The sequence below is a fragment of the Myotis nattereri genome, assembly GCF_964212035.1.
Source record: "Myotis nattereri genome assembly, chromosome: 10".
In the NCBI taxonomy this organism is placed as follows: Eukaryota; Metazoa; Chordata; class Mammalia; order Chiroptera; family Vespertilionidae; genus Myotis; species Myotis nattereri.
The window spans coordinates 59,395,522-59,420,077 of record NC_138085.1 but is presented as its reverse complement, the minus strand read 5'-3'; the positions used below and the strand labels follow the sequence as shown (position 1 = coordinate 59,420,077).

At 41.3% G+C, this 24,556-nt stretch overlaps 2 protein-coding genes across 3 annotated transcripts in view; one reads left to right on the top strand and one right to left on the bottom strand.

The window, feature by feature from the left end:
• RHOQ (ras homolog family member Q) overlaps positions 1-22,896 on the top strand; it is a 32,571-nt gene extending 9,675 nt beyond the window's left edge. The window contains exons 3-5 of the mRNA XM_081100549.1: positions 14,904-15,068; positions 15,381-15,476; positions 19,594-22,896. Of these exons, the coding sequence (XP_080956675.1) occupies positions 14,904-15,068; positions 15,381-15,476; positions 19,594-19,749 (417 nt within the window). The 3' untranslated portion in view covers positions 19,750-22,896. The remainder of the gene's footprint in view (positions 1-14,903; positions 15,069-15,380; positions 15,477-19,593) is intronic.
• PIGF (phosphatidylinositol glycan anchor biosynthesis class F) overlaps positions 19,941-24,556 on the bottom strand; it is a 28,082-nt gene continuing 23,466 nt past the window's right edge. For both annotated transcript variants that reach the window (XM_081100548.1, XM_081100547.1), the window contains exon 6: positions 19,941-20,256. In XM_081100548.1, the coding sequence (XP_080956674.1) occupies positions 20,102-20,256 (155 nt within the window). In that variant the 3' untranslated portion in view covers positions 19,941-20,101. The remainder of the gene's footprint in view (positions 20,257-24,556) is intronic.

The window sequence follows — 24,556 nt, the reverse complement described above, 5'->3', positions numbered from 1 at the left end:
TTAGCTTGCTGTTTGGGGCTGCTGAGTAGGACAGCTTCGGCCTGCAAAGTGACAGGTGTCTTTTCTGTCCCAAGCAGTTGCCCCAAGTCTTTCTTTTCTCCAAGAGTTCTCTTGTTTAGGTGAAAACTGCCATTTCAAATCTGTCTTTCTTCCACTCGAATATGCCCCGGATGCACCCAGAATGTTTTCTGTCGCCTGCCACGCATTTTGCTTGCCTTCCTGGGCTGTCCCCATTGGCACCACCTCTGCGTGAGCTCCCATTCCTCCTGCCTGGCCAGCTGTCAGGACCAGATGAAAATATTCATGCAGTCAGTCAGCAAACATCCCCACGCACCAGATCTGGGCTGAGCCCTGTGCCAGGGGCAGGGCTTATAAGACAGGTCAGGCACCGGCCCTGCCCCCAGGAGCTCACAGCTCAGTGAAGGGGCCAACAGTGAGTGATGGGAGAGGACGGGTACCTATTCACTGCGGACGCAGAGGCAGCCATGTCTGTCCTTCCAAGGAGATGAACAGCTCCTAAGAGCTAAGTGGACCAAGGGGTTCTCCAGGTCAGTTTTTGATGGAGAAAGTTGCTCAGATTGGATTCTTACATGCGCTAGACGCTTCAGAAGGATTTGACTCCCTGCACTGGTCTTCAGATGTGCAACTCAAACCAACATGTATCTCCAGTGAACTTGTTAGAAATCCGAATTCTCAGGCTCCACCCCAGACCTGAATCAGAAGCTTCGGGACATCTCTGTTACAATGAGCTCTCCATTCCAGTGCAGGTGGAGATGTCAGAGCTACAGGGGGAGTTCATGAATGTTTGTGTACTTACGTACCTCCTCTTAGCAAGCCACCTTCCTCCCCCCTCCTCCAACACACACACACACACACACACACACACACCTTCACCGTACCCCCTGTCCCTGGAGTGTGAGATTTATTTATTTTTAACCCCTGCCCCACCAAACACACCTCCTTTCTAGTTCGTTGTGCATGGTTGTGACTCTCCATATTTGTTGCAATGAATTGAAGCATCCAGCCTTCCTAGCTCTCCCGGTGATGGGGCCAGGAAAACACAGAAGCAGAACTTTCTAAGCCTCCCTTGGCTCCATTGGTATGCTGTCGGGCCCAGGGCTGTGCACACAGTAGGCTCCATGGGTATTCTTTGCTAAGCCATTTTCTCTCCTGTACATTAAGCAGCCAGACAGGCTGGGGCCCGGGCCCCTCTCTGTTCTCTGTAGCTGAGGTTAGCACTCTGGGTGGTGACAGGCCTGCCCCTACGGAGGATGCCAGTGTGGTTTGTGCTAAATTAGTTCCAGAGCAACAGATGGCGATGAGGTCCTTTTGTTTTAAAACTCCTCAGGCAGGACACCAGGAAAGGTGGGAGGAAGGGCTGTTACTCAGACACCCATCTTGGCAGGAATTACTTCTCTGGCTGTCCTCCTCCATTCCTCCATTCTCCTACACACACACACACACACACACACCACTTTAAAATTAGTTCTTCCTTCCATCCTCCTCTCTTCTAAACTGTTCAGTGTAGAAAAGACATCCGCTTTCAAATGGCCTAATGGTTGGGGTTACAAATGAGTTGGCTCAAAGTGTGCTGCCTCTAAGAGCCACTGCTGAGAAAGAGCATTTAATTCTGATTGTCCAGTTCAATTAAAACTCCATTTGCCCCAGCTTAATTTTCAAAGAGCTGTCCTCCCAGGCAGGCTGGTTCGGGGCTCACATTTACAACCTTAAGGTGTTTCTGGGGACTCCTTGTCCCTGCAGGGATGGGGAAGGGGCTGTGTTTGGCAGGAAGTAGCTCTGTCTCCATCCAGCTGCAGAAAGGGAGAAGGTGCTCCTGAGGTTCTCTTCAGGTTGAACCCCTTCTTTCAGTTCCAACTGAGCAAATTGTCTGTTAGCATTTGGTTTTATTCACGTGTAAATCTTTATTCAGCACCCAGATGGTAATTGGGCACAAAGCACTTAGCATGAGGTTTGGTGGAGGGGGGTCCCAGTAGGAAACCAGGTATGTGTTGGATTTAGGGAAATCTGCCAGAAAACTTATGGAAAGAACCTTCCCCATGACTTTCCCACCTCCATGTTGGCTTTCTTATCAGTTCACTTTGAAAGGAATTCTGATCTGTCTGTACATGACTGAAGTCTTTAAAATCAGGTTATAGCCCTGGCCGGGTGGCTCAGTTGGTTAGAGTGTCATACCGCTATGCCATGGCTGTGGGTTTGATCCCCTGGTCAGGGGTACATACAAGAATCAACCAATGAATAAGTGAAACAACAAATCAATGTTCCTTTCTCTATCTCTCTCCCTTCCTTTCTCTCTCTAAAAATCAATCAATAAATTTAAAAATGACATCAGGTTACAGATGGTTGTCTAGTGCATTGCTCGTTTAAGCACAATAGAGCTCATTTCTTCACTCAAGGGGCCCGTTAGTAGAAAGCCTGTCAGGGCTGTTTGGTCAGAGTGTGTGTTGTTCTCTAGTAAGTCTGGATCTTTAGGAAGCCTTCAGTGTGTTGGAGGCCAGTGTCCCTCCAGGGTGTCCTGTGGCCCTCTGTTGGAAGCACAGGAATGAAGGCGCAGAGAATGGGCTAAGCTGCTCAGCTCTGCCTCAATAGGAGGGGAGACTGAACGCTGCCTGCGGCCCTGGCGGAGCCCTGACATCCTGCTGCCTGACCTCGCAGGCCAGTGTGGAAGCAGCCACACCTTGGCAGGCTGGTGTTCATGAAGAAGCGATCACTCAGAATTCCTGGTGGACCAGACTGCTTATTGTATAAGTTTATTCCTCTTTCCTTTTCTATTTTTATTTATTTTTCTTTTTAAAAATATATTTTTATTGATTTCAGAGAGGAAGGGAGAGGGAGAGAGATAGAAACATCAGTGATGAGAAAGAATCATCGATCGGCTGCCTCCTGCACCCCCCACACTGGGGAATCAAGCCCGCAACCTGGTCATGTGCCCTGACCAGGAATTGAACCGGGAATCGAATTGTGACCTCCTGGTTCATAGGTCGATGCTCAACCACCTAGCCATGCTGGCGGGTTCCTCTTTCCTTTTTTAAAAAATTGAAATATAACTCACATTCATTGGATCTTATATATTCACAAAGTTGCACATCCATCAGCGCTGTTTAATTCTAGAACATTCTCATCACCTCCTAAAGAAACGCATTTAGCAGTCACTCTCTATTCCCCTTTCCCTCCAACTCCTAGCAACTGCTAATCCATTTTTTTTGTCTTCATAGATTTGCTTCCATTTAAATGGAATCATAGAATATGTAACCTTTGTGTCTGGCTTCTTTCACTTAGCATAATGTTTTCAAGGTTCATCGTGTTGAAGAATGTGCCATACTTCATTTCTTTTAATGGCTGAGTAACCCTTGCCTTCCCTTTTTATTCTCTTCCGTCAGTCTGTGTTAATGGCATCTTGCCCCTGGCTCTAGGAACCATTTTTCAGGTGGTGAGGCAGAGAGTGAGGTTCCGCTGGTCATGCACCTGCACGAGTTCACTGACCCTGAGTTCTCCAAACCCTGTCCTTTTGGGTTTTCATGGAGGTTTCGTTGAGTAGGCACGATTGAGTAATTCATTGGCCATTGGCAACTGATTCAGCTTCAGCCCCTCTTCCTTCTCCTCTAATCACATGGTTGATTCTCGGAGCTGTGAAGTTAAACACGGCTGTACTAACGTGACGCGGTGACTTGCTAGAGGACTGGAGGGGCTCTGTTGGGAGCCTCCTGGAGTACAAGAGGGCCAGAGCTGGCAGGAGAAGATGAAGGAGGAAATGCAGAACAGTCAGGGGGTTGGTATAAAATAAGCACGAAGAAGGATAAGCTGAGCTCCGGTGCTCAACAACGGGGAAGCCTGCCACGGGATCAGTGCGGGTCCTGGGCAGTGCATGTGTTGGGCTCCGGGGACTTCCTGCAGGGTATTTCTGCTGTGTGCCTCACCTCTCTGAATTTCAAAGAAATCTCTGTTACTCTGTGTGTGTGTGCACGTGTGCATATATGTGAGTACTTGCAAGGTCCCAGCTTTGCACGCTTATGGACCTGTATTTTTCTTAAATTCCGGTGAAATTCACACAACATAAAATGAATCATTTAAAAGTGTACAGTTCAGTCCTGGCTGGTGTGGTTCAGTTGGTTGGAACATCATGCTGTGCACTGGAAGATCACTGGTTCAATTCCCAATCAGAGCACATACCTAGGTTGCAGGTTCAATCCCCAGTTGGGCACCATCCAATCAATGTATCTCTTTTCTCTCTCTCTCTCTCTCTCTCTCTCTCTCTCTCTCTCTCTCTCTCCTTCACCCTCTAAAAATTAATGAAAAATAAAAAAAGAATGAAATAAAGCATATAATTCAGTGGCATTTAGTATACATTCACAATGTTGCAAACCTATACCTTGATCGAGTTCCAAAACATTTTCATCAGTCCAGAAGCTGTATTTTTCTAAGGGCCTGTTCTGTGACTGTATTTGTGAACTGCATTAGGTCATCCTGATTTTGCCTGCCTGCCAAGAAGACTTTCTCATCGTCAGATGGCAAATTTCACTGCATGTTGGGCCAAGGAGTGTGGTTTAAGCACTCAGATTCCAAGTGGGTTTGTTAGTCATGGTTTAACTCCTCCATGCAGCTTGGCTGCCGCATCTGGGCATGGAGAAAACCAGAGTGTCGTTCCTGGGGTCTTCTCTTGTTGTTTGGCCTCTTGTCTTGGTGTATTAAAAGGCCAGTGAGAGACTTTAGTCTTTGTAAGCCTCTTCCCCAGCCTCAAAGGCAGGTGTTAGTTCACAGCTGAGGAGAATGATGTTTCTTCCGGATTTGGCCCATCTATTACTTACAGTTCTGTATTGGCTGACCCCTCCCCTGGACCCTACAATGGGAGGTCCAGGTAACCTGCATTCACAATGCCCAAGGGTCCTCTGTAGGCCAAGTGTTGGAAAGGGTGAGAGGGATACTCCTGGGAAGTGTGAGGCCTGGTTATTACACGTGCCTCCCTCTAAATAGCTAGTCCTGGGTAGCATGTACTGCAGTGTGATTCAGGGACCACAGTGTTGCTGATGAGGAGGGGGTCCCTGAACAGTCTTCATGATCTGCAGAGGCAGAGCCTAGTGAATGGCAGCTATATACTGAGTGAGAGAAGGAGGGAGGGAGGAAGGGAGGAAGAGGGAGAAAGCAGAGGATAGCAGCAGAAAGGGGTGAATGAGGCGCCACCTTGGATGATCCAGGGACTACTTCTTTCTGATTGGACTTCTTAGGCCATGTGCCCACAGAGAACCAATGACTTTGGTAGGTTGGGGACTGGGAGAGGGGGCAGGGAATGAGTCCCTTGGATAATCCAGAGGCTACTTCATTCTGATTGGACTACTTAGCTCATGTGCCCATTTGAGAACAAATGCCTTTGGTCAGGGGGTGGGGAATGAACCTCTATGATTGGCTTAATCCAACCAGGAATTCTTTTAGCTATTAGGGGCATGTGTCTGGATGAAGGAGTGATGGGGTCCTGAACAAATTCAGTTTGGGGAAGAAGAAGGAAATAGGAGAAGGATGCTTCGTTGACAGCCAACAATATTCCTTCATACTTAGGTAAAATAAATGTCAAGACAATGAGTAGAAGGCAGAGGTAAAAATAGTAGCAGGAACTACAATGCTGGAAGTGTGCCCACTTTGAGGCTCTCCTCTTTAGAGCGCCCATTATTCAGGCAGGTGAGTTGGACCCACTGGTGCAGCACAGAATAGCCCTGATCACAGGAGGCCGTTTGATTCTTGGCTGAATGTGGTGACGGCAACCTGAGAAATTAGCCTGTTCCTGGAGAAGTCAGGTACCCGATGCACCTTCTCCAGCTTTGTACCTGGTGAAAGGAGGTGCCGGCCAGCACTGTGCCAGCCACCCATGATCTGGCTGCAGTTGGCCTTTCTGATTTCACCTTCTCACATGCTACCCTCATTCACTCAATAAGAACTGAGTAGCAGTGACTATAAGCCAGGCTTTGAAGAAGAGCCCCCTGCTCTCAGGGAGTCCTGTGCAGATTACAGAGAAGAAAAGAGGCGATCGTATTACAGCGTAAGAAGGGGAATGACAGGAAAAGCCTGGGGCGCTGCAGAAGTACTTAGTGATTCCTAATCTAAATGGAAGATTTGTTGGATGAAGAGATTTCTAGACCAAAGCCTGAGAGACGAGGAGGAGCTGCCCAGGCTCAGACATGTGCACAGGGAAAGGGCAGTGAGGCTGGCTGGGCAGTAGACTCACATGCTGTGTGTCTGGGGTGGGTCCTGAGGACCTCCAGGGGTCCGGCTGGAGCCTGATGGAGTGGTGATATCTTTTACCGAGCTGGTGAACACAGGAGAAGTTGCAGATTTGAAGGGGAATAAATTTAGTTCAGAAATGTTGAATTTGAGATTCTTCTGGTTTAGCCAAAAGGAGGCATCTGAAGCAGGAGCCTGGACCTCAAGAGGCAGAGAGCTCCTCCAGAGACACTTTTCTGACAGTTTTCTGAACATCTCAAGCTTAACATGTCCAAAACTGGCTTCTTGCATTTTCTTCCTAATGTGCTTCTCCACCCTCAGTCTTCCTCATCTCCCTGTAGAAGACAAGCCCCGTGCAGCTACATAAACCGAACCCCGGATTATTCCAGAGACTTCCCTGACCTCTGGCCACACTTCCAGCCCATCACTGAAGTCTGAGTTTACTTCCAGAATTTATCCAGAACCCCCCCATTTCTTTAGCTGTCACCTGCTGCCACTCAATCCAAGCCACCATGTTCTCCCCTGAATTATTGTAATACTCTGTCTCCTTGCACTCCTGCCCACCTCTGATTCATTCTCCACAGAGCAGCCTGAATTGCCTTTACAAAAAAAAACAAAAAAGTAAAAAACAACAAAAAACTCCCCAAATTATATGACTCCCGTTTTTCACCTTTTGGGTGACTTTCCATTACAGTAGGCTCTGATGATATAGGACTGCTAGCTCTCCAACCACCTGTCTCCCTGCCTTTCCCCCACTCCCCCACAGAAGCCAGGGCTTTTGTGCCTCAGGCTGTTGCACTTACTGTCCTGTATCTGGCTCCGGCTCCGTAAACCCTCCCTCAGATCTCAGGTTAGATGTCTCTCCCTCTGAGACGTCATCCTGGTGATCTCTCTCCTAGTACTCGGCTCTTTTCCTTCCTCACACGTATTTCAATTTGCATTTAGAGTCCTTTTTGTCCCTATTTGTTGAATGCCTAGCTCAGTGCTTCAACCAAATCCAACTCATCCCCTCTTTTATAACAAATGTTTCTCCTTTACTTATCCTTGAGTGAAATCTACAAGTAATATAACCTCTCTAATGCACCTGATTTTAAATCAATATAGCATCCTAGCAGCAATAGGAAAGAGAAATAAAAGGGAAGTGATTCATCATAAAAAATATTTATTTCAGTATTAAACTCCTAAGTTTTTAGAGCTGAGTTCTCCAGAAATTATAATGAAGTGGTCAGATGCCTACCTAGAGGTAGAATTACCACGAATTATAACAGCTACAGATGTTGACTAACAGTTGTGGTTTATTGGTGACACAGTTATTGAGAGCAATATTGCCGGTGGTGTGCAATTTTCTATAATGGTAAGCAACTCCTGTAATGTTTTAAACAAAATAAAATACAGTCTATTTTTTCTCTTTCAACTTGCACTGAAATTACCTTCCTAGAAAATTCACTACAACTGTGCAAAAAATACTTTGTACTTTTACGTGCACCAGAGTTAGATCCTAGACTCAAGTAATTATAAAAGGGTTTTCCATGCTCATCAATGCCAGGCGGTACACTCACCAGTCATGCACACAGGTTATGGTAATACCCTGGCTCGCCGAACGCCGAGAGGGACACTGTAAAAATACCGTTTCACAGCTGAACTGAAGAGTGTGTGTGTGTGTTGGGGGGAGGGGGGGGGGGAGGCAAATATTTTAAAAGTTTCTGGAAAACAGTTACCTCTTAGGAATTTATAGCACTTTAAAAAATTCATTTTCCTCCCCCAGTTTTCATCCTTCATTCACGTTGACTATCAAAAACACTCCCACATTTTCCAAACAGCCCGGCGGGACACAGAAGCACTTCCCTAGTTGGGAGGCACTTGCCTTCTCCTGTCACATTGGGACAAGGCCCTGCCTGTTTTTCACTAGAGCATTCACAGTGCTCAGCCCTGAGCTGACAGATACTTGTTAGAATAAATGAATGAATGAATATTCCATCAGCATGAATTTGTGCCAAGAAAGTTAGAAAGGAGTAGACCGCGTGGAAGCATGACCTGACATTTACCTTCTGTCTGCGTGCCTTAGGCCAGCTGACCTCTGTTTTAGTGAAAGAGACTGGTCATTATAGCTCCAGACAGGGTAGCGTTTCAGCTCTAAATCCTTTACCGCGGAGGGAAGTCATCTCACCACGCACAGAAGAAACTGCGCTGGCTCCGAAGTTGTGGTTTGTCTTTTTTTTTGGCAAGTCAGGCTTGTCTGTTGCTCAGAACACTTGACCAGCTCTCTCATTTATCTTCACATGTGTATGCTATATTTATTCTCCCCTCACAGATGGGGAACTACAGCTTGCCCGAGGGCCATATTTAGCTAAGTCTTGATCCCCTGTCTTGTGGGGTCAGCTTAGATAAAACAGAATCCTAACGCTTGATTTTTACCCAATCGGTTAAATCTCCTCCCACATTAAATCTGTTACTAAGGCTGTTCACCAGGGTAAAAAGTGTTCTTTTGAGCATTTTTAACCATGTAATGTGGTGATCGAGCTCAGCCCCTCCTTTTAGAGAAGAGGAAGTGCTGGTTCATAATGGCACTGTTGGACAAGGCCTGGGCCAGTGCTCTGGCGGATTGTACATTTCAACTTTCCTTTTCCTCCAGCCAACCTACCCAGGAGTTAGGGTCAGTCAGGCAGTCAGAAGGAAGATAGGGATGGGAAAAAAAGCCAAAGATTTGGTTCACTAACTTCTAAATAATTGGTAAATCAATGGAGCCTGACTTATTATAAATCAAAATAGATGAAAATGACAGTTACTGAAATTTAGAAGCTAAAACTTCAATTTCAAGAATTCTTTTACTGAAAGCTGATCAGGCCAGTGATATATACATAAATACCATTTCACAGCTGAACTGAAGATGAGGGAAAACAAAACAAACAAACAAGCCAACTATTTGAAAAGTTTTTGAAAAACAGATACCTCTTAGGAATTTATAGCACTTAAAAAAATTCTTTTTCCTACCCAAATTTTCTTTAGTTCCGTAGTAGTAGGAGGTGGTAGGCAAATTCAATACACTCATCACTGATGTATTTGGAACCAAACTTATCAAAATGCTGCCCAAAGGAACATAACCCAGCTTCCGTGAAAAACACAATTATTGTTAAGGGGGTGAAAAGTGATATTTTCATTTCATGAAGTCAAATGTAAAATGAACTCAAAAGTGACAGGATCACACAAAGGAAACGATGTTTCATAGATTGTTATTACTAAGAATTATTGTTGGAGGTTCCAGTGTTTCAGGAGCCATGCCTGATACCTATTTTGGGCTTCTCACGAGAAACAGATGGAGATTACTACTGTGTGCTTTGAAAGTGACAAAGTTGTTCCTTTATATACCACAAACCACCAGTTGTCAGGGGCATCTCTTAAGGTAGTTAGAAGCTGTTTTAAACTTTAGAAGTCTGGGCTTGTCAGTTAAAGAATTATTCCCTTGTGGTCCCACATTTTATCTTTCAAGGTTGTTACAGAGGAAACCTCTTGTAGGTTTTGATAAATGACTATCTCTTAAAGTAACATGCTGGATTATTCGGGAGTACATAATATGTTCTTAGGGCACTGTATAGCCTTCAAAACATTTGTCACTGATGTTCTCCCATTTTACAGACAGAGAAACTGACCATCTAAGAAGTATGTGACTAGGCCAAGGCCACATTGCTAGTAGGTCATATATGAGCCAATCCCCTTCACTCTTTAAGGTCACCTCCTCTAAGAAGTCTTTTAGCATCCCCTAATTACCACTCTTAGTATTTACCACATTCTGACATGTAATATAGTGTTCACCCATATTTGTCTCCATTACCATGAACTCCCTTAGAACAGGGACTGTTATAAATGTTTGTGTGTCTCTCCACCTGTCAAATTCTTCCTCCTCCATGCTGACCTTATGCATGTTCCCACACTAGGACTGAAATTTCTTTTCTTCTAGGCTATGGCTTTGAGGTCTACAAAGTTCTAGTGAGGTGCACGAGCACATAGTGGGTACTATTATTGCTCATTTGAGCTGGTTGCCTTGTTTTTAACATACAAGTATCTTATGACAGAGCTTTGCAAATGTATAAATTATAAGGGTGTTATATAAGTCAAATATGATAAGAATCTTGTCCTTCATTTCCCTAATGATTGCACTTCACACTATTCTGGACACATAGTAGGTGCTTATTAATTTTTTTTTTTTGGGGGGGGAGGGGGGTTAAGCATTTATATGTTCACCTGACCAGTTTCCACTTTTATTTTTCCCATTATTCTATATGCCTGTCATTTTATGTGTCTATATCTTGAACTCCCAACTCAACTGTAAGCTCCAGAGAGGACAATTATTCCTTGTATTTATGTCTCCCAAGCAGTGCGATCTCAATACATTTTTTCCAATTGATGTTAGGTGACCGGTGTGTGATAGCATACCAGTTAACAAAGCATGGGAGGGGCTGTGTTAGCTGATGTGACTGGGTTTACTTAAAATTCATGTTTGGATATGTAGTTTAAATAGGCATACACATGCTAAAAAAAATATGTCTTTTAAAGAGAATTCACTAAAGTAGGAGAGAGCACCAGGTCCACATGAAGGGGACAAAGGTCGTTTCGAAGTGGGGATGGTCATGGGCACTGCTGGCTGCCTATACGTGGAAAGGGATCTCCCTCCTGATGGTCACTTGTTGCAGTTCTGTTACACCTAAAGGTCTTTTCTTTCCTCTCAGAACACTTTTATTCAGCCTCTTTTTGTCTGAGGATCCTTGTCAGGTTGTAAGTGTGTGATATTTTTCCAGGGTTAAGGCTGTCATCATCGTAGATCAAAGACTCTTGACAAAAGCCGAGAGCTTAATCACTAAGCTACCAAAAGACATTTCTAAAAAAATTTGACACTTCTGGTACTTAGCCAGTTGGTCAGAAACTAAAGCTTTTACTAAGCACTCTAATAATCCTTATGATCAAACTCATGATTGTTTTTCATGTTTTTGATGGAAGACCAGTTATCTTTAATATGGTTTTCTCTACTCCTGAGAAGGTTCCAGTTACCATGCTGAAATGTCTAAAACTCTATCTTCTTTTAAAGAACTAAAATATAATTGCTTTGTTAATTAAGAAGACCACTAGAGAGTTGTCTTTGGGAAGTTACTGACTTTGGTATGTGGCTATTTAAAATGAAGGGCAGTTGTTCCACATTTAACTTTCTTTGTGTTGTCACATTTAAACTAGATAGCTGGAAATGAACTGTATTCATCCTCAAATCCAGAATTTCACTGTAAGTTCACTCAAGATACTGCACAGTAGATATAAACCATTTTATATGATGGAGGGTACAGGATGCATAGGAGATAATTTATTTTTTTAATATGCTATTATTAGACTTCTAATTACTCAGGCTAGATGGAAGCAGAAGGCTCTCATTCTTATAATAACTGCCAATTATTTAGTTGGAGAGTACAGGCAGAGTTCATTTTAGGTAGTTCAGACTTCAGAGGTAACATTTGTTGTTAAGGCGTTCTAAATGTACTTGTCTTTGTCTTGTGCTTTTATAACCCCAAATCCTTCACATTTTAACAAAATCTGCAATTTAACAAATATCTAAAAGTGATTAGTCTAATTTCTTTCCTTTGTGCCACATGTCTCTCATTGAGGAAAGTCAGGCCTCACTATGATTATGAAAGCAAACATACAATACTTATGTTCTGTAGAATATTTGCATTAATATTATTAAGCATATCCAGAGAATTGTGCATTCATTTTCTTTTTATTCTTTGCAATACCCTTCTAGAGAAAGAGTGCACATCCAATTTCCCAGATGAAGTAAATGTGCTTGAAAAGTAAAATTTCACTTAGAAATCTCATTTGTTTTTCTTAGAAATATATATATATATATATATATATATATATATATATATATATATATATATTTGGTTACATTTTGAATAGTCTTAAGGCTCTGAGTCCTCAAGTGACTAATTAGTACAGTAATAATATTCTCTTTTATTAATCTGAAAATGATGCTGTCCTCAAGAGACCTCAGTTTGATTTGTGCGTTTTGATGCCAGTATAGAAATTTTATTTCTCACTAAAGGAGTTTCTTCTCTGTGGTTGGAGAGAGATGCACAACCAGGTCTGGAGTGGGACCGCTGTGATGCTGTGTGGCTTTATGGAGGATAGAAGAGTCAGTTTCCCATGGGATGAAGAATTTATGTGCAAGCATTGGAGGTTTTTACGTGCCTGGCACTATGCTGAGGGATTGAGTTGCATTCTTTCATTTATTTCTCATAATCCTATGAGATAGTATCCCCATTTCTAATTCTATGAAAATTGGATATCTAAATATGGATGAGGAGAGGTTTTGAACAAGAGTGTCCCATTCCCTGAGCATGCCATGTATTCTCTCTGGAATGTAGAGTTGTGGGGTGGATGCTGAGATTAAATGCTGTCACTTTCCTCCCTTATTAGAATACTAGAGGCCCGGTGCATGAAAATTCATGCACTGGAGGGGGTGTCCTTTAGCCCGGCCTGCCCCCTCTTACAGTCTGGGAGCCCTTAGGGGTGGGAGGCGACCCAGTGATCAGGGGAAGGCAACGCCCCATCACACCTCGGCTGCTGCCACTGCCGGCAGCGTGAGCCTCGGCCAGCCCTGGTTACCTGGGCAGCTGGGGGGCTGTGGGGGCTGGGGGACTCCAGAGGCAGGTGCACAGAGTGGCCAGGTCTGTCTGGAGGTGGGCCCAGCCTTGCCGTGCGCCTGCCGCCCAGCAGGGCTAAGGGGACTAGGCATCGCCATCCTGTGGCTGTGGGCGCCGCCATCTTTGAGGGCGTGACAGTCAAGTAGCATATTTCCTCCTTATTGGCTGTGGGTGCTGCCATCTTTGAGGGTGGGACAGTCAATTAGCATATTCCCTACTTATTGACTGTGGGCACCACCATCTTTGCGATGGCGTGAGGGTCAATTAGCAGATTTCCTCTTTATTAGATAGGATGTCTTTAAAAATCAGCTTGAAATAGGCAACGGAGTACAGAAAGTATATTTAATGCACCTAATCCTACCACTTAACCCTAAACTGATTTTTTTTAAAGACATATTCTAATATCTGTCCTCTGATATTAATTGGCTGGGGTGCAACATGTTTCATACCCACATTACTTTATTTATTTATTAGTATTTTTTTTATGGATTTCAGAGAGTAAGGGAGTGGGAGAGAGAGATAGAAACATCACTGATGAGAGAGAATCATTGATCAGTTACCTCCTGCAAGCCCCCAACTGGGGATTGAGCCGACACCCCAGGCACGTGCCCTGACTGGGAATCAAACCATGACCTGGTTCCTAGGTGGACGCTCAACTACTGAGCCACTGCGGCTGGGCTGTTTATTAATTTCTTAGTAGCAGAGCACTGCTTTATTAAAAACCAACTAGAAGCCTTCACTTTTAAAAATAAAGGGTGAAGAAGATTGGGGATGGCTTGTCCCTTCTTGTCCTGTAATAGCCAACTCCTGAGAAATCTTTTATTGCCCAGGGCTCCGGGTTATGGAAGAATCACAGAGAAACAGAAGGATTAACTCCAGAGTCAAAACTTTGACATGTTAATGTGCGTGAGTTGAACATTGCACTGAGAAAAATGTTAGAAGATAACATGCAAGAAAAAGCGTCCCACAAGGGAAAGACTGCTGCTGAAACTCCGAGTGCAAAGTGCTCTGAATAGTTGTTCCTTTCGCCCCACATTCAGGCAGCAGTTTAGACTTTCATGGCAGTCTAACCATTCTGGTCTGGAAAGATCTCCAAGACATACCGAAGGGTGCAGGACAGCATGGATTGCACAGTCTCGTCTAGTGCAGAAGTTTGAATGTGTGCAGTTGTAGGTATATTCATGCATAGAAAAAGAACTGGAAAGATACACATGAAAACATCTCCATTTCAGGAAGGGAATGGAAATTGGAGAGGAAAGGATTTTTGTGTGAATTTCCTCTATATGTTTCTATCTTTAAATGTTCACATAACACACACACACACACACACACACACACACACACACACACACACACACAATTAAAAAACCTATATTAATAGGGAAAGCAAAGATTTAAGATTCCAAAAAAAATGTATGGTGGGTAAGGCATAGGCTCTGGAGTAAAATTGCCAGGGTTTAAATCCCATCTCTTTTACTTATTGGCTTATACATCCCCACCCAAGTTATTTAACTTCTGTGCCCCAATTTTCTCAGCAGGGATAATGGTACCTATGTTATCATAGTTGTTAGGGGGCTTTAATAAGTAATACGTGGGAGAGCATACGGCTCAGTCCCTGACACAGTAAACTTTCAGTACATGTTAGTTATTATAAATGGTAACACTTATACTACATCTGGCTGTAATCAATTCTTCGTGCAGACTTTTCCGTGCAAAACGTTTCCAGTGACAGCTTTAGTAATCGCAATATATTTTCTCCAAGTTTCATTGTAGTTGTCAATGATCTTGTCATATTTTTACCCCACTGGTGTTCAGAACTTCAGAAGGAGAAATAACAAAAACAAGTGGGCATTATCCTGTTTTATGTAGCGTGCCATACATTTCACTTGTGGAATAGTCCTGACATGTGTCTTTGACCATGTTAATGTAATGGACATAGTAGAGTAAATTGAAGAAGTAGAAATAATTAGGTTTTTCTTCCTTCCTTAGGAAGACTATGATCGTCTGCGGCCTTTATCTTATCCAATGACTGATGTCTTCCTTATATGCTTCTCTGTGGTGAATCCAGCCTCATTTCAAAATGTGAAAGAGGAATGGGTACCAGAACTTAAGGAATACGCACCAAATGTACCCTTCTTATTAATAGGAACTCAGGTATGTCTGCTTTGATCTTACCGTTTTAAGAAAACTCTCTCTGGTCTATCTAGTGGTGTTGCTCTCAGACCAATGGTCCTGAGGTTTAGCAAATATATGTGTGTTTAAGCTCAGTTGTAAGTTATAAGAAAATCTATCACATTTTTTGAAAATACAGTGCTGAAAGAAAGCAATTATCTTAGTTGGTTTAAAAAATTAAGATCCTTTGTTTAATCTTTTACTGGTATGTGGGAATTAAGTGGGGCTCCATGCTTTGATTCATCTTTAAAGACTTGTAATTATTATGGGATATTATTGACCTTTCTTCATTAGATTGATCTCCGTGATGACCCCAAAACTTTAGCAAGACTGAATGATATGAAAGAAAAGCCTATATGTGTGGAACAAGGACAGAAACTAGCAAAAGAGGTAATGGAACCTTTACAGAATTTACAAATAAGTGTAAAAACAGCTAAAGTAATACTAGAAGCTGACATTTATTGTGCACTTACTGTATGTCGGGCACTGTGCTGAGCGCTTTCCATGCATTATCTCATTTAATCCTTGCACTGACTCCGAGGTAGGTCTGATGAGCTCCCTATTTTACAGAACAGAAAACGGAGGTATGGCAATGTCAGGTAACTTGCAAGGTCCCGCAGGTAATAATGGCAGAGCTAGGTTTCAGTCAAGGCCTGACTCCAGAGCCAGACTCTTATACCACCAACAATATTTTCTTAATAAGTCATGTGTAGTTAGAGGCATCATAAAAAGGTGCTGATCTTTCAGCCCTTCTTAATCACTTAAATATTGGTACTGCGCCAGATCAGGCTCTGTCATCAGTTAACACTCATGGAGTAGGTAGTGGAGTGGCATTGGGCGACAGATTAAATCTGCAGTTAAAAACAAAAATGATGGCTAGGTTTGACATAAATGAGTTGAGTTTTCTTCCAATCTTTTTATGAAAGATGTGAAATAGTAGCATTCTAAAAAAGATCTAACTCTGATGCACATAATATCTTTTAACTTGTATTTTTCCTCATCCCAAAGCTAGGCTTACTTTTTTCTCTATTGGGCCCAAACATTATTGGATTCTATTTTTTCGATGTGACTTTAATAGGACTTTGGTGGAAACAGATTCTAATAAGCTTCTTTAAAATGTACTATCAGGAGGCAAAAGAAAGCAGGAAAAGTTTTGGGAGGACAATTTTTTCTACAGCAAAAGATAAATAGCTTCACTAACAAATCACTTTAGAAATTTCATATATTCATTTTGTAATCTTGGGGAGAGAAGGAATTTCTAAATGACACAAAGTCATAAATGAAAATATTGATGATTTAACGATATAAAAATGTAATACATCAAATGCCAGGAATAAAATTAAAAGTCATATAACAAACTTGACACGTATGGCAGAAAAATAAATTAATATGCTTAGTACACAGGAACCCCTTGCATATGAATTAATCAGACAAAGAATTATATGCCCAATAGAAAATCGAGCTAAGAACATCAATAGAAAATTCACCAAAAAATGCAAATTGCCATTGAAGATAGAAAATATGTTAAAACTCCTTAGTAGTCAAATGTAAGTTCAATTTTCACCTATAAAGTTGGCCTAAAAATTGAGAAATGAATTACAATAACCCCTCTTCCATGGGTACAAGGAAATGAGCACTCTATTGTACTGTTGGTCATTGAATAAAAACAGTCTTGATGATATGCAAAAGCCTTAAAGTCATGCACACTCTTGTTCAAGCAATTCCTTATGTTGGAATTTATCCTAAGAAAATTATTTGGATGTTCTTAAAGAGATGGCTACAAAGTTGCTGCATTGTTTATAAAGGCAAAAAAAACCCTGCATCTATTAAAAATTTATACTAATATATCCATTGAGATGTTCAAATTTATTATGTATTTTAAGAAAAAAAGTGGTTGCAAAACAATATGATCCCATTTGTAGGCCTCTCAGGATTTGGCACAGTTGATTCCTTCATGAAATACTTTCACTTGGCTTCCTCGAATGCTCTCTCTTTGGTTTTTCTCCCCGCTTGTTGGCCTTTCCTCTATCCCTTTATCTCCCTGTCTCAGAATGATGGAGGGCCCAGGGATCAGCATTCAACTTCTTGGACATTTTTTCTTCTATACCCACATTCATTCTCCAGGCTTAGGTGAGCTTCTATCAGTCTTGTAGTTTGAACAATCTTCTATTGAAGACCCCCAAATTGCTATCTCCAGCTCGAAACTCTTCCCTAAACTCTAGACTTGCTTATCTAGCCATTCATCCTGCTGGGGTCCAACCCCAGCAGGTTCAGGGGTCCCCAAAGGTGTGGACGGAGTCGGCGAAGAAGGAATGACACAGAGACAGCGTTCAGTTGATCAGCAGCCTTGCCAGGATCTCTAGCCACAATCTCCAGCCAAGTTCTGTCTAGGATCTCCAGCCAAGTTCTGTTCAGGATCTCCAGCGAAGTTCTGGTTAGGATCTCCAGCCAGGTTCTGTGGCCATGTTCCCTCACTAGGTTCTCCAGCCAGGTTCTGTCCAGGTTCTCCAGCCAGGTTCATTCACCAGGTTCTAGTCAGTTTCTCTTGCCATGTTCTATAGTCAGGTTCAGTCCAGGATCTTTTGCCATGTTCTCTCGCTAGGTTCTGTCTCTAGGTTCTGTTGCCAGTTTCTGTCCAGGATCTTTTGCCATGTTCTCTCCAGCGAAGTTCTTCTGTCTCTAGGTTCTGTGTAGGTTCTGTCTTCTTAGTTCTGTCTTGTTACATCTGTATTTATACCAGTTGATTCCAATCCTATCAATCTCTATTCCAAAGGTTAGGGCGTTTCTTATCTCCATTCCAGGGAGTAAAGATTATGTAGCTTAAGCATGATTGTTCGTAGTTAAAGTGATTAATTACCCGCCTGGCACTTAGTTAAGAGGTTTTATTCCCTCCCTAACTTCAGGGGAAAATCCCTACCTGGGGAAACAACCTTTCTCAGAGAGGTGACCTTGGTTAAAACACATAGTGCCAAGAAGGTGAGCAAACATATCAAGAACAGTATGCCATATATGCCAGGTCCTTTGAAACAGCAAGGATGGACCGGCTCCCGGCATCACCCGACAAGTCCATCTTGATGGCTAAGCATCTCAAAATTAACATGTCCAAAACAATTCCTGATTTTACCCTCCAAGCCTGTCCTCCCAGTTACTCAGGTCAAAATCCTTGAACTCACACTTGACCTTGTTGTTCTTACATAATGCTCTGCCTTCATAATACATCTAGAATCCAAATGCTCTGCCTCTTCTATCAGTCAGGTCCGGGCCCCTCCATATCTAGCCTGATGACTGTGCGTTTCTAACTCACCTTTCCATTTCTCTCTGTGCCCTGTGTTAACCTGTGCTCAACACAATATCCCGACCGAGTCTTACATATAAGCCCCATCAGATCACTGCTCTGCTCAGGATCCACCAGGGGCTCCCAGCTCACGAAGTCAAGGCCAGAGTCCTCACTGTGGCCCCTGGTACCTCTCTGCGTACTCAGGCACGTGAGCTCCTTGCTGTTCCCTTCTGCCTCAGGGTTGGAATTTTGCTGCTCCCTCTGCCTGGAATGTTCTTCCCTCTGGAACATTATTTATTCTTTCTCCTTTCAGATCTCTGCTCAATCACTTTGTCAATGAGACCTTGCCTTGATTTCATCCCTACTCATTACCTATCTCGCTTCTCCATTTTTCTGCAGACCACATAATACCCTGTGACATTCTACCTCCGTATTTATTAGTTCATGGTCTTCTCCCTCTAAAATGGAAGCTTCACCAGTAGAGACTTTTTTATTCTTCACTATATTCTCTCATTTGGCAAATAAAAGTGCTCATTACATTTTCAATGAATGAATGGTTTCCCCCAATGTAGAAGCCAAGGTCTTTAGAGTGGCCTCAAGGCCACCTCACTGACCTCATCTCTTGCCATCCACCACCCTCCCCTGACCCGCACTCACTCCCTCCTGCCACTGTGGCTTCTTTAGCGTTGCTGGATCGCTCCAAGCAAGCTCCTCCATCAGGGCCTTTGCAGCTGGGCTCCATCTGCCTAGCTATGCTTCCTCTAGTTATCCCTCACTGCTCAAATGTCACCCTGTAGAGCTTCCTGACCACCACCACCGCCCTCTGCTCTCCCCATCTTCCTCACTCTGCTATCTTTTTCTCCAGAGCATGTGCCACCATCCCTATTTAAGTGTAACCTAAATATTCCCCCAGAACTTAAGCAAATGTAAGCATCACACAGCAGGGACCTGGCTCAATTGTTTAGTTCACTGACAGTATCCCCAGCACCTAAAGCAGTGCTTGGCATAGGATAGGTACTCAGTAAATGTTTGATGAAAGAATTATTCCCAAAATGTCTGGAAGGATATATACAGTACTAGTAACTTAACAGTTAGCTATCTTGAGTATTTTGATTTCATTCTTTTTGCATAGCTACTATATTTTTAATGTTCCTTATAATGGTGTCTGTGTCATACCAGTTGTGGAAAAAGATTTTATGTATTTGTGTTTGTTCTTTTTCTCCCTCCCAGATAGGAGCGTGCTGCTATGTGGAATGTTCAGCTTTAACCCAGAAGGGATTGAAGACTGTTTTTGATGAGGCTATCATAGCCATTTTAACTCCAAAGAAACATACAGTAAAAAAAAGAATAGGATCAAGATGTATAAACTGTTGTTTGATTACGTGAAAACATCTTCAGTGGCCAACGAAACACTCCATTTCTCTCTAAGAAAGCATATGAAATGCTACAGCTCTACCCAGACCTCTTATAAATACTGAAGCAGTTTAAAACTTGAATGAGAAACAACCCTGTCCTCAGAATTCTATAAAGTTCATTAAGAATGTTTCTAAAAGGTCCAAGAAGCAGCAAACAGCATCTGAAGCCACAATCTATTATAAATACTTTATTTCAACTAGAAGGTACAATCTCTCAGGGGTTTCATAGTTTAAAAAGCTACAATCACATCATGTAACTACATAAAAAACAGTGCTGTAAATGGGACTGCCTGGCTTAGACCATATACATTTCTGCACAGTCTTTATGGAATCTGCACACACAAAAAATCTTCCTTTGTTCCACTTAATTGTTCTTGTATGTAAGCTGCTTTCTGTTCCAGTATATCCAGAATGGTGAAATAATGAGGCCAGCCACATAGCCAAAGGTCGCTCCGAGCGTGCAGGAGATGGGCCACACCTGAGGAGAGAATGTATGAGATCAAAGAGAACAAATGTTTTATTATTACTTGAGCACAAGTTAAGTGTAACCTAAATATTTCTATATTAAAGCTTAATGTGCTTTCTTAAAGAATGCCAAAAGTGTAATAAGGTCATAACTGCATTTATCACGAACACTAAAAAATGTACACGTTTTAGTTAATGTGCATTCAACTGTAACAAGGCTTCTGGCAACTGTAGATTTAGTTTGATGCTCCCAAACTGCATGAGACACATGCTAAACTTACAAATTAAAATTTTGGGTCAGACTTTGCCATAATCTTGGACTCAATTTAGCTCTCTGAAGTTGGTAATTTTGTTTGTGAATTTCCAAATTGGCTTGTATATCAAATGAAATGAGAAGTGTGTATGATGACCAAACCATACGAAACTTTAAATTGTGTTAAGGTGAAATGACCTAGAATTATAAGCATGTTACATGCAATTTATAACAAAGCAATTGCTTCCATTATAAAACTGATGTTACCTTTCAGATAGATATTGGAACCCTAGTAGAAGTTACAGAACTACAACTTAAGTCAAATGCCCAGAGTGTAAGTTAAACAAAATACCAGCTTCCAGACACCCATTCTGTTCCAGCCACATTACATTTCACAATATTACACCAAGCCAGAAGTAAATAATGTTCATTTATTCCATCTACAAACAGTGCATGTTGGTCCCTAGGTGAAAGGCCCTGTTTTTAAAAACTTCATGTTATCTGTGAAGCTTATTTGGCATACTTGAACCACTTCTAACCTTTCTCTGGGGGAACAGGCTATAGAACCGTGTTAGAGGTGAACCGTTTTATTACCATCTGTTACCTATTTAAGTTTCTGCTGTGGATCTGCCTTATTCCACATACCATGCAACAGACAACAGAGTTAGACAGTTTCAGTGTGAACAAACCAATGCGGTTCAGAAAGGCATAATCTCATCCATGCATTCTCCACCCCCTCCCCCCCGCCCCCACCCACCCAGCCTTTTCTACATTTAAACTTGCTGTTGCCAAAATTATGATTTTGTCTTTGGTAGGCTCCTGTTAATTTCCATGACTTGAGCTTATAGCTATGTCTACTGCATAGATTGGTTAATGGAACATTAAACTTTTATACTTGAAAATGACAGCCTTAAATACTCATATCAGTCACAAATCTAGGATGCAATGGCTTGTCTGTGAGCTTTGTAGAGATTTAAAAACATAAGCATCATCTTCCACACTGAAGAGTAGAGAGTCTACTGGGTAACTAGTCAGGAGCTTTCTCTCAGAACTGGACAGTGGATGTCTTCTTTCTCCCATGAAGCGGTAGTTCATATTAAGTACCATGGCCTTATGTATGCTTAAAAGGAATCTCATGTAATGTTCTCATTTACTTTTGGTTTGCTGGTTTTAGATAGAACTGAAAGGAATTGTATAAATCAATTAGTATATTAGCTAAGTTGTCCAACACATGGTATAAAGGAATTAAGACAGTAAGGTATTATGCATTTCCAACCTGTCTTTGGGGATTTGATAGGAATTTACTTTTTCTCAAACTCACATCCCTGAACTCCTCACACTTGGTTTTGTTTTACTAGCCAATGAAAGTTAAAATCTAGAATTTGTCCTACCCTAAGAGAAACAGACTTGGGAACCTGGAAACACAGTTCTGTCATCACCTGTTTCATGAACGGGCCTCAGTTTCCTCATCTATAAATACGGACGTGGAACAGGTGGTCTCCAATGTCACTCACTTTTATCAACTCTTATGATTCTCTTCTTCACAATTAACAACGGTTGGCCATTACCTTTTCAGCTTCACATTATTTTTATTTTCAGCTTCACATTCTTAAGATGGAACAATCCTGTGCATAGATTATTAGAACTTTAAGCAAAGATGATTGTATCATCCAGACCTGAGGTGCCTTAGGTACTCTATTGACCTTGGTGGGGTTTGGAGTTTCCCATTGCTTACTAAGAGCCTTTCCATTGCTTTGGTTCTTGAGTATTTCTTTTTGCAAAATCCTCCCTGCCACTTTTCCTAAAAACCAAAGATTTGTTTTCTAGTCATTTGTTTTCAGATTGTAGAAAATTGCCTTCTTTCCAGAAACACATCTTCATTAGGTCTTCATAGAAATTCAGACTAGTCACTGAACAACTAATTCAAAGAAATGAAATATCTGGGAAATAAAATACTTCAAAAATACCTTAGTGACTTGAATTTTACTAATGAGTGCAAACACACTGCTTCAAATAAGGTCACCTATGAATGAACTTAAACTTAGTTAATATTTTTTATATATAATCAGTTCTGAAGTTCTTATAAGTAATTTTTGTGGCTCCCTGAAATCTTATTTAACACTTTGCTAACTTAACCCTCATTCTATTTCTAAGGGTACATTTTAGGTTAGCCGATTTCAAATTATCATATTTCCATAAGCAGAGCCTGAATGATGGTTTTTATTGTGAATTATCTTAGTTACTTTAGACATTGCTTCCATTTGATTTTTAATTATTAATTTTAAGTACCAAATTAAATACTGGTTTGTTGGTTGTTGCTTTTTAAGTGATTGTTAATTTAACAGTGTCCCATCTTAACACATGGGGTTGCAAATAAAATAACATGCATAGTTTACTAAATATGTAAAGCATTGAACTTCTTACCTTAATAGTTTAATTTAACACCCTGTGTAAACATTTGGGATAATACTCTTTCCTCTGTTTCTCATGCTGTGAGTCTATTCATCATTGGCCAAGTGTAAGCATCTGCACTTTGTTAAAAAGCATGCTGTCCAAGAATAGGGAGAAATATAACCCCTTGGGAATTCCAGCCAAATTCCAATTTGGGTTACTAAATTCTATTTTAATCACTTTGTAATTTCAGTGTGGCTCTTTGTTTCTAAACACATACAGACATTCACACACATAATCTTTAAGCAGTTGGTGTACATCACCTCTGGTGGAATGCCAGAAATGAAATAAATATCGTTTAAAAAGTTTTGTCTAATGAGGAAGTAAAGCTTCTTGAACATTTATTAAATGTCTCAAGAAATCCATGCCTTCAGCAAATTAAAATATTGGACTGGCTATGAGATTGTTTCCTACTGATGGATCAGACTTTCTTGAGTGATCCTTAATTGTAACATGGTCACTTTTTAAAGAGAATTTCTTTATACAAGGGTAACTTCTCTGATTTTTGTAGACCAAGATAGGGAATGGCAAACGGAGTAGTTGAAGGGAGTTGGGAGAGGTTGCCCACTAATAATGTTTTTTCTCGAGCAATTTCTTATTAACATTTTTACAATTGTTTTAAAAATTTAAACCTATACTATGGCAACAGAATTCCTATTAACCTGTCAAATAATCCTATCTTAATCATGTATTTCATAACTAGATCTTGAAGTTTGTATTTAAAACTATTTGCTTGTCGCACATATAAAGATGTTTCTATTTAACATTCTTCATGCCTAAAAGGACCAAAAACAACACATGGTATCATCTACTGAACAGACGATTCACTGCATTGCTACAAATATTTCTCCAAATTGTAGTAATCTGAGATGGCTATGTATAATTAATTATCTTGTTTTGTTTAAGGAAAATTGAAAACTCAAAGACATCCATGTAAAGGAAGTCATTCACAAGTCTTTGCCACCAAAATGACCGTCATCTTTTTATCCAATTTTTATAAGTTTAAAAAAATTTTAAATCATAAAATAGAGAAAAAAATAACAACTCTGTTGCATAACAAAGATAATATAATGTACGTAGGTAAAATTATTAAAATTAACATTGCAGGGGAGGGAGTGGGGTGGATAGAGGTGGGAAAGGGTATAAGGGGGATAAATGGTGATGGAAAAAAATAAAAATAAAGGAAAAACAAGCAAAAAAAAATTTTTAAAAATGAACAGTTACATCATGTGAAGAAAGTATTTTACTTAGTGTGCTATTATAATTTATACCAAATAATTCATATTTTTCACCACTTAGAAAAGGTCAGTGTTCTCTTAAAATAATCAGCTTTAACAATGGCCTAATAGTATAGGTTCTGGGTACATGGCATCTGGAAATTTCTCAGAAATAAAACAATTAAATCCTTATAAGATAAAAAATTATTAATAAAGAACACAGTTATAATTTTGTGTTTTCTCTGTTAAACAAACTGATATATTTCTGGTTGAAAGGCACTTCAAAATTACACAAGCTTATTCCCACCTAAAGACCACACTGCTCTCTCTGATCAGGCATTGCTGTAGAACTCTGCTCATTTTAGGAAAGCGAAATGTGCTAATATATCTAT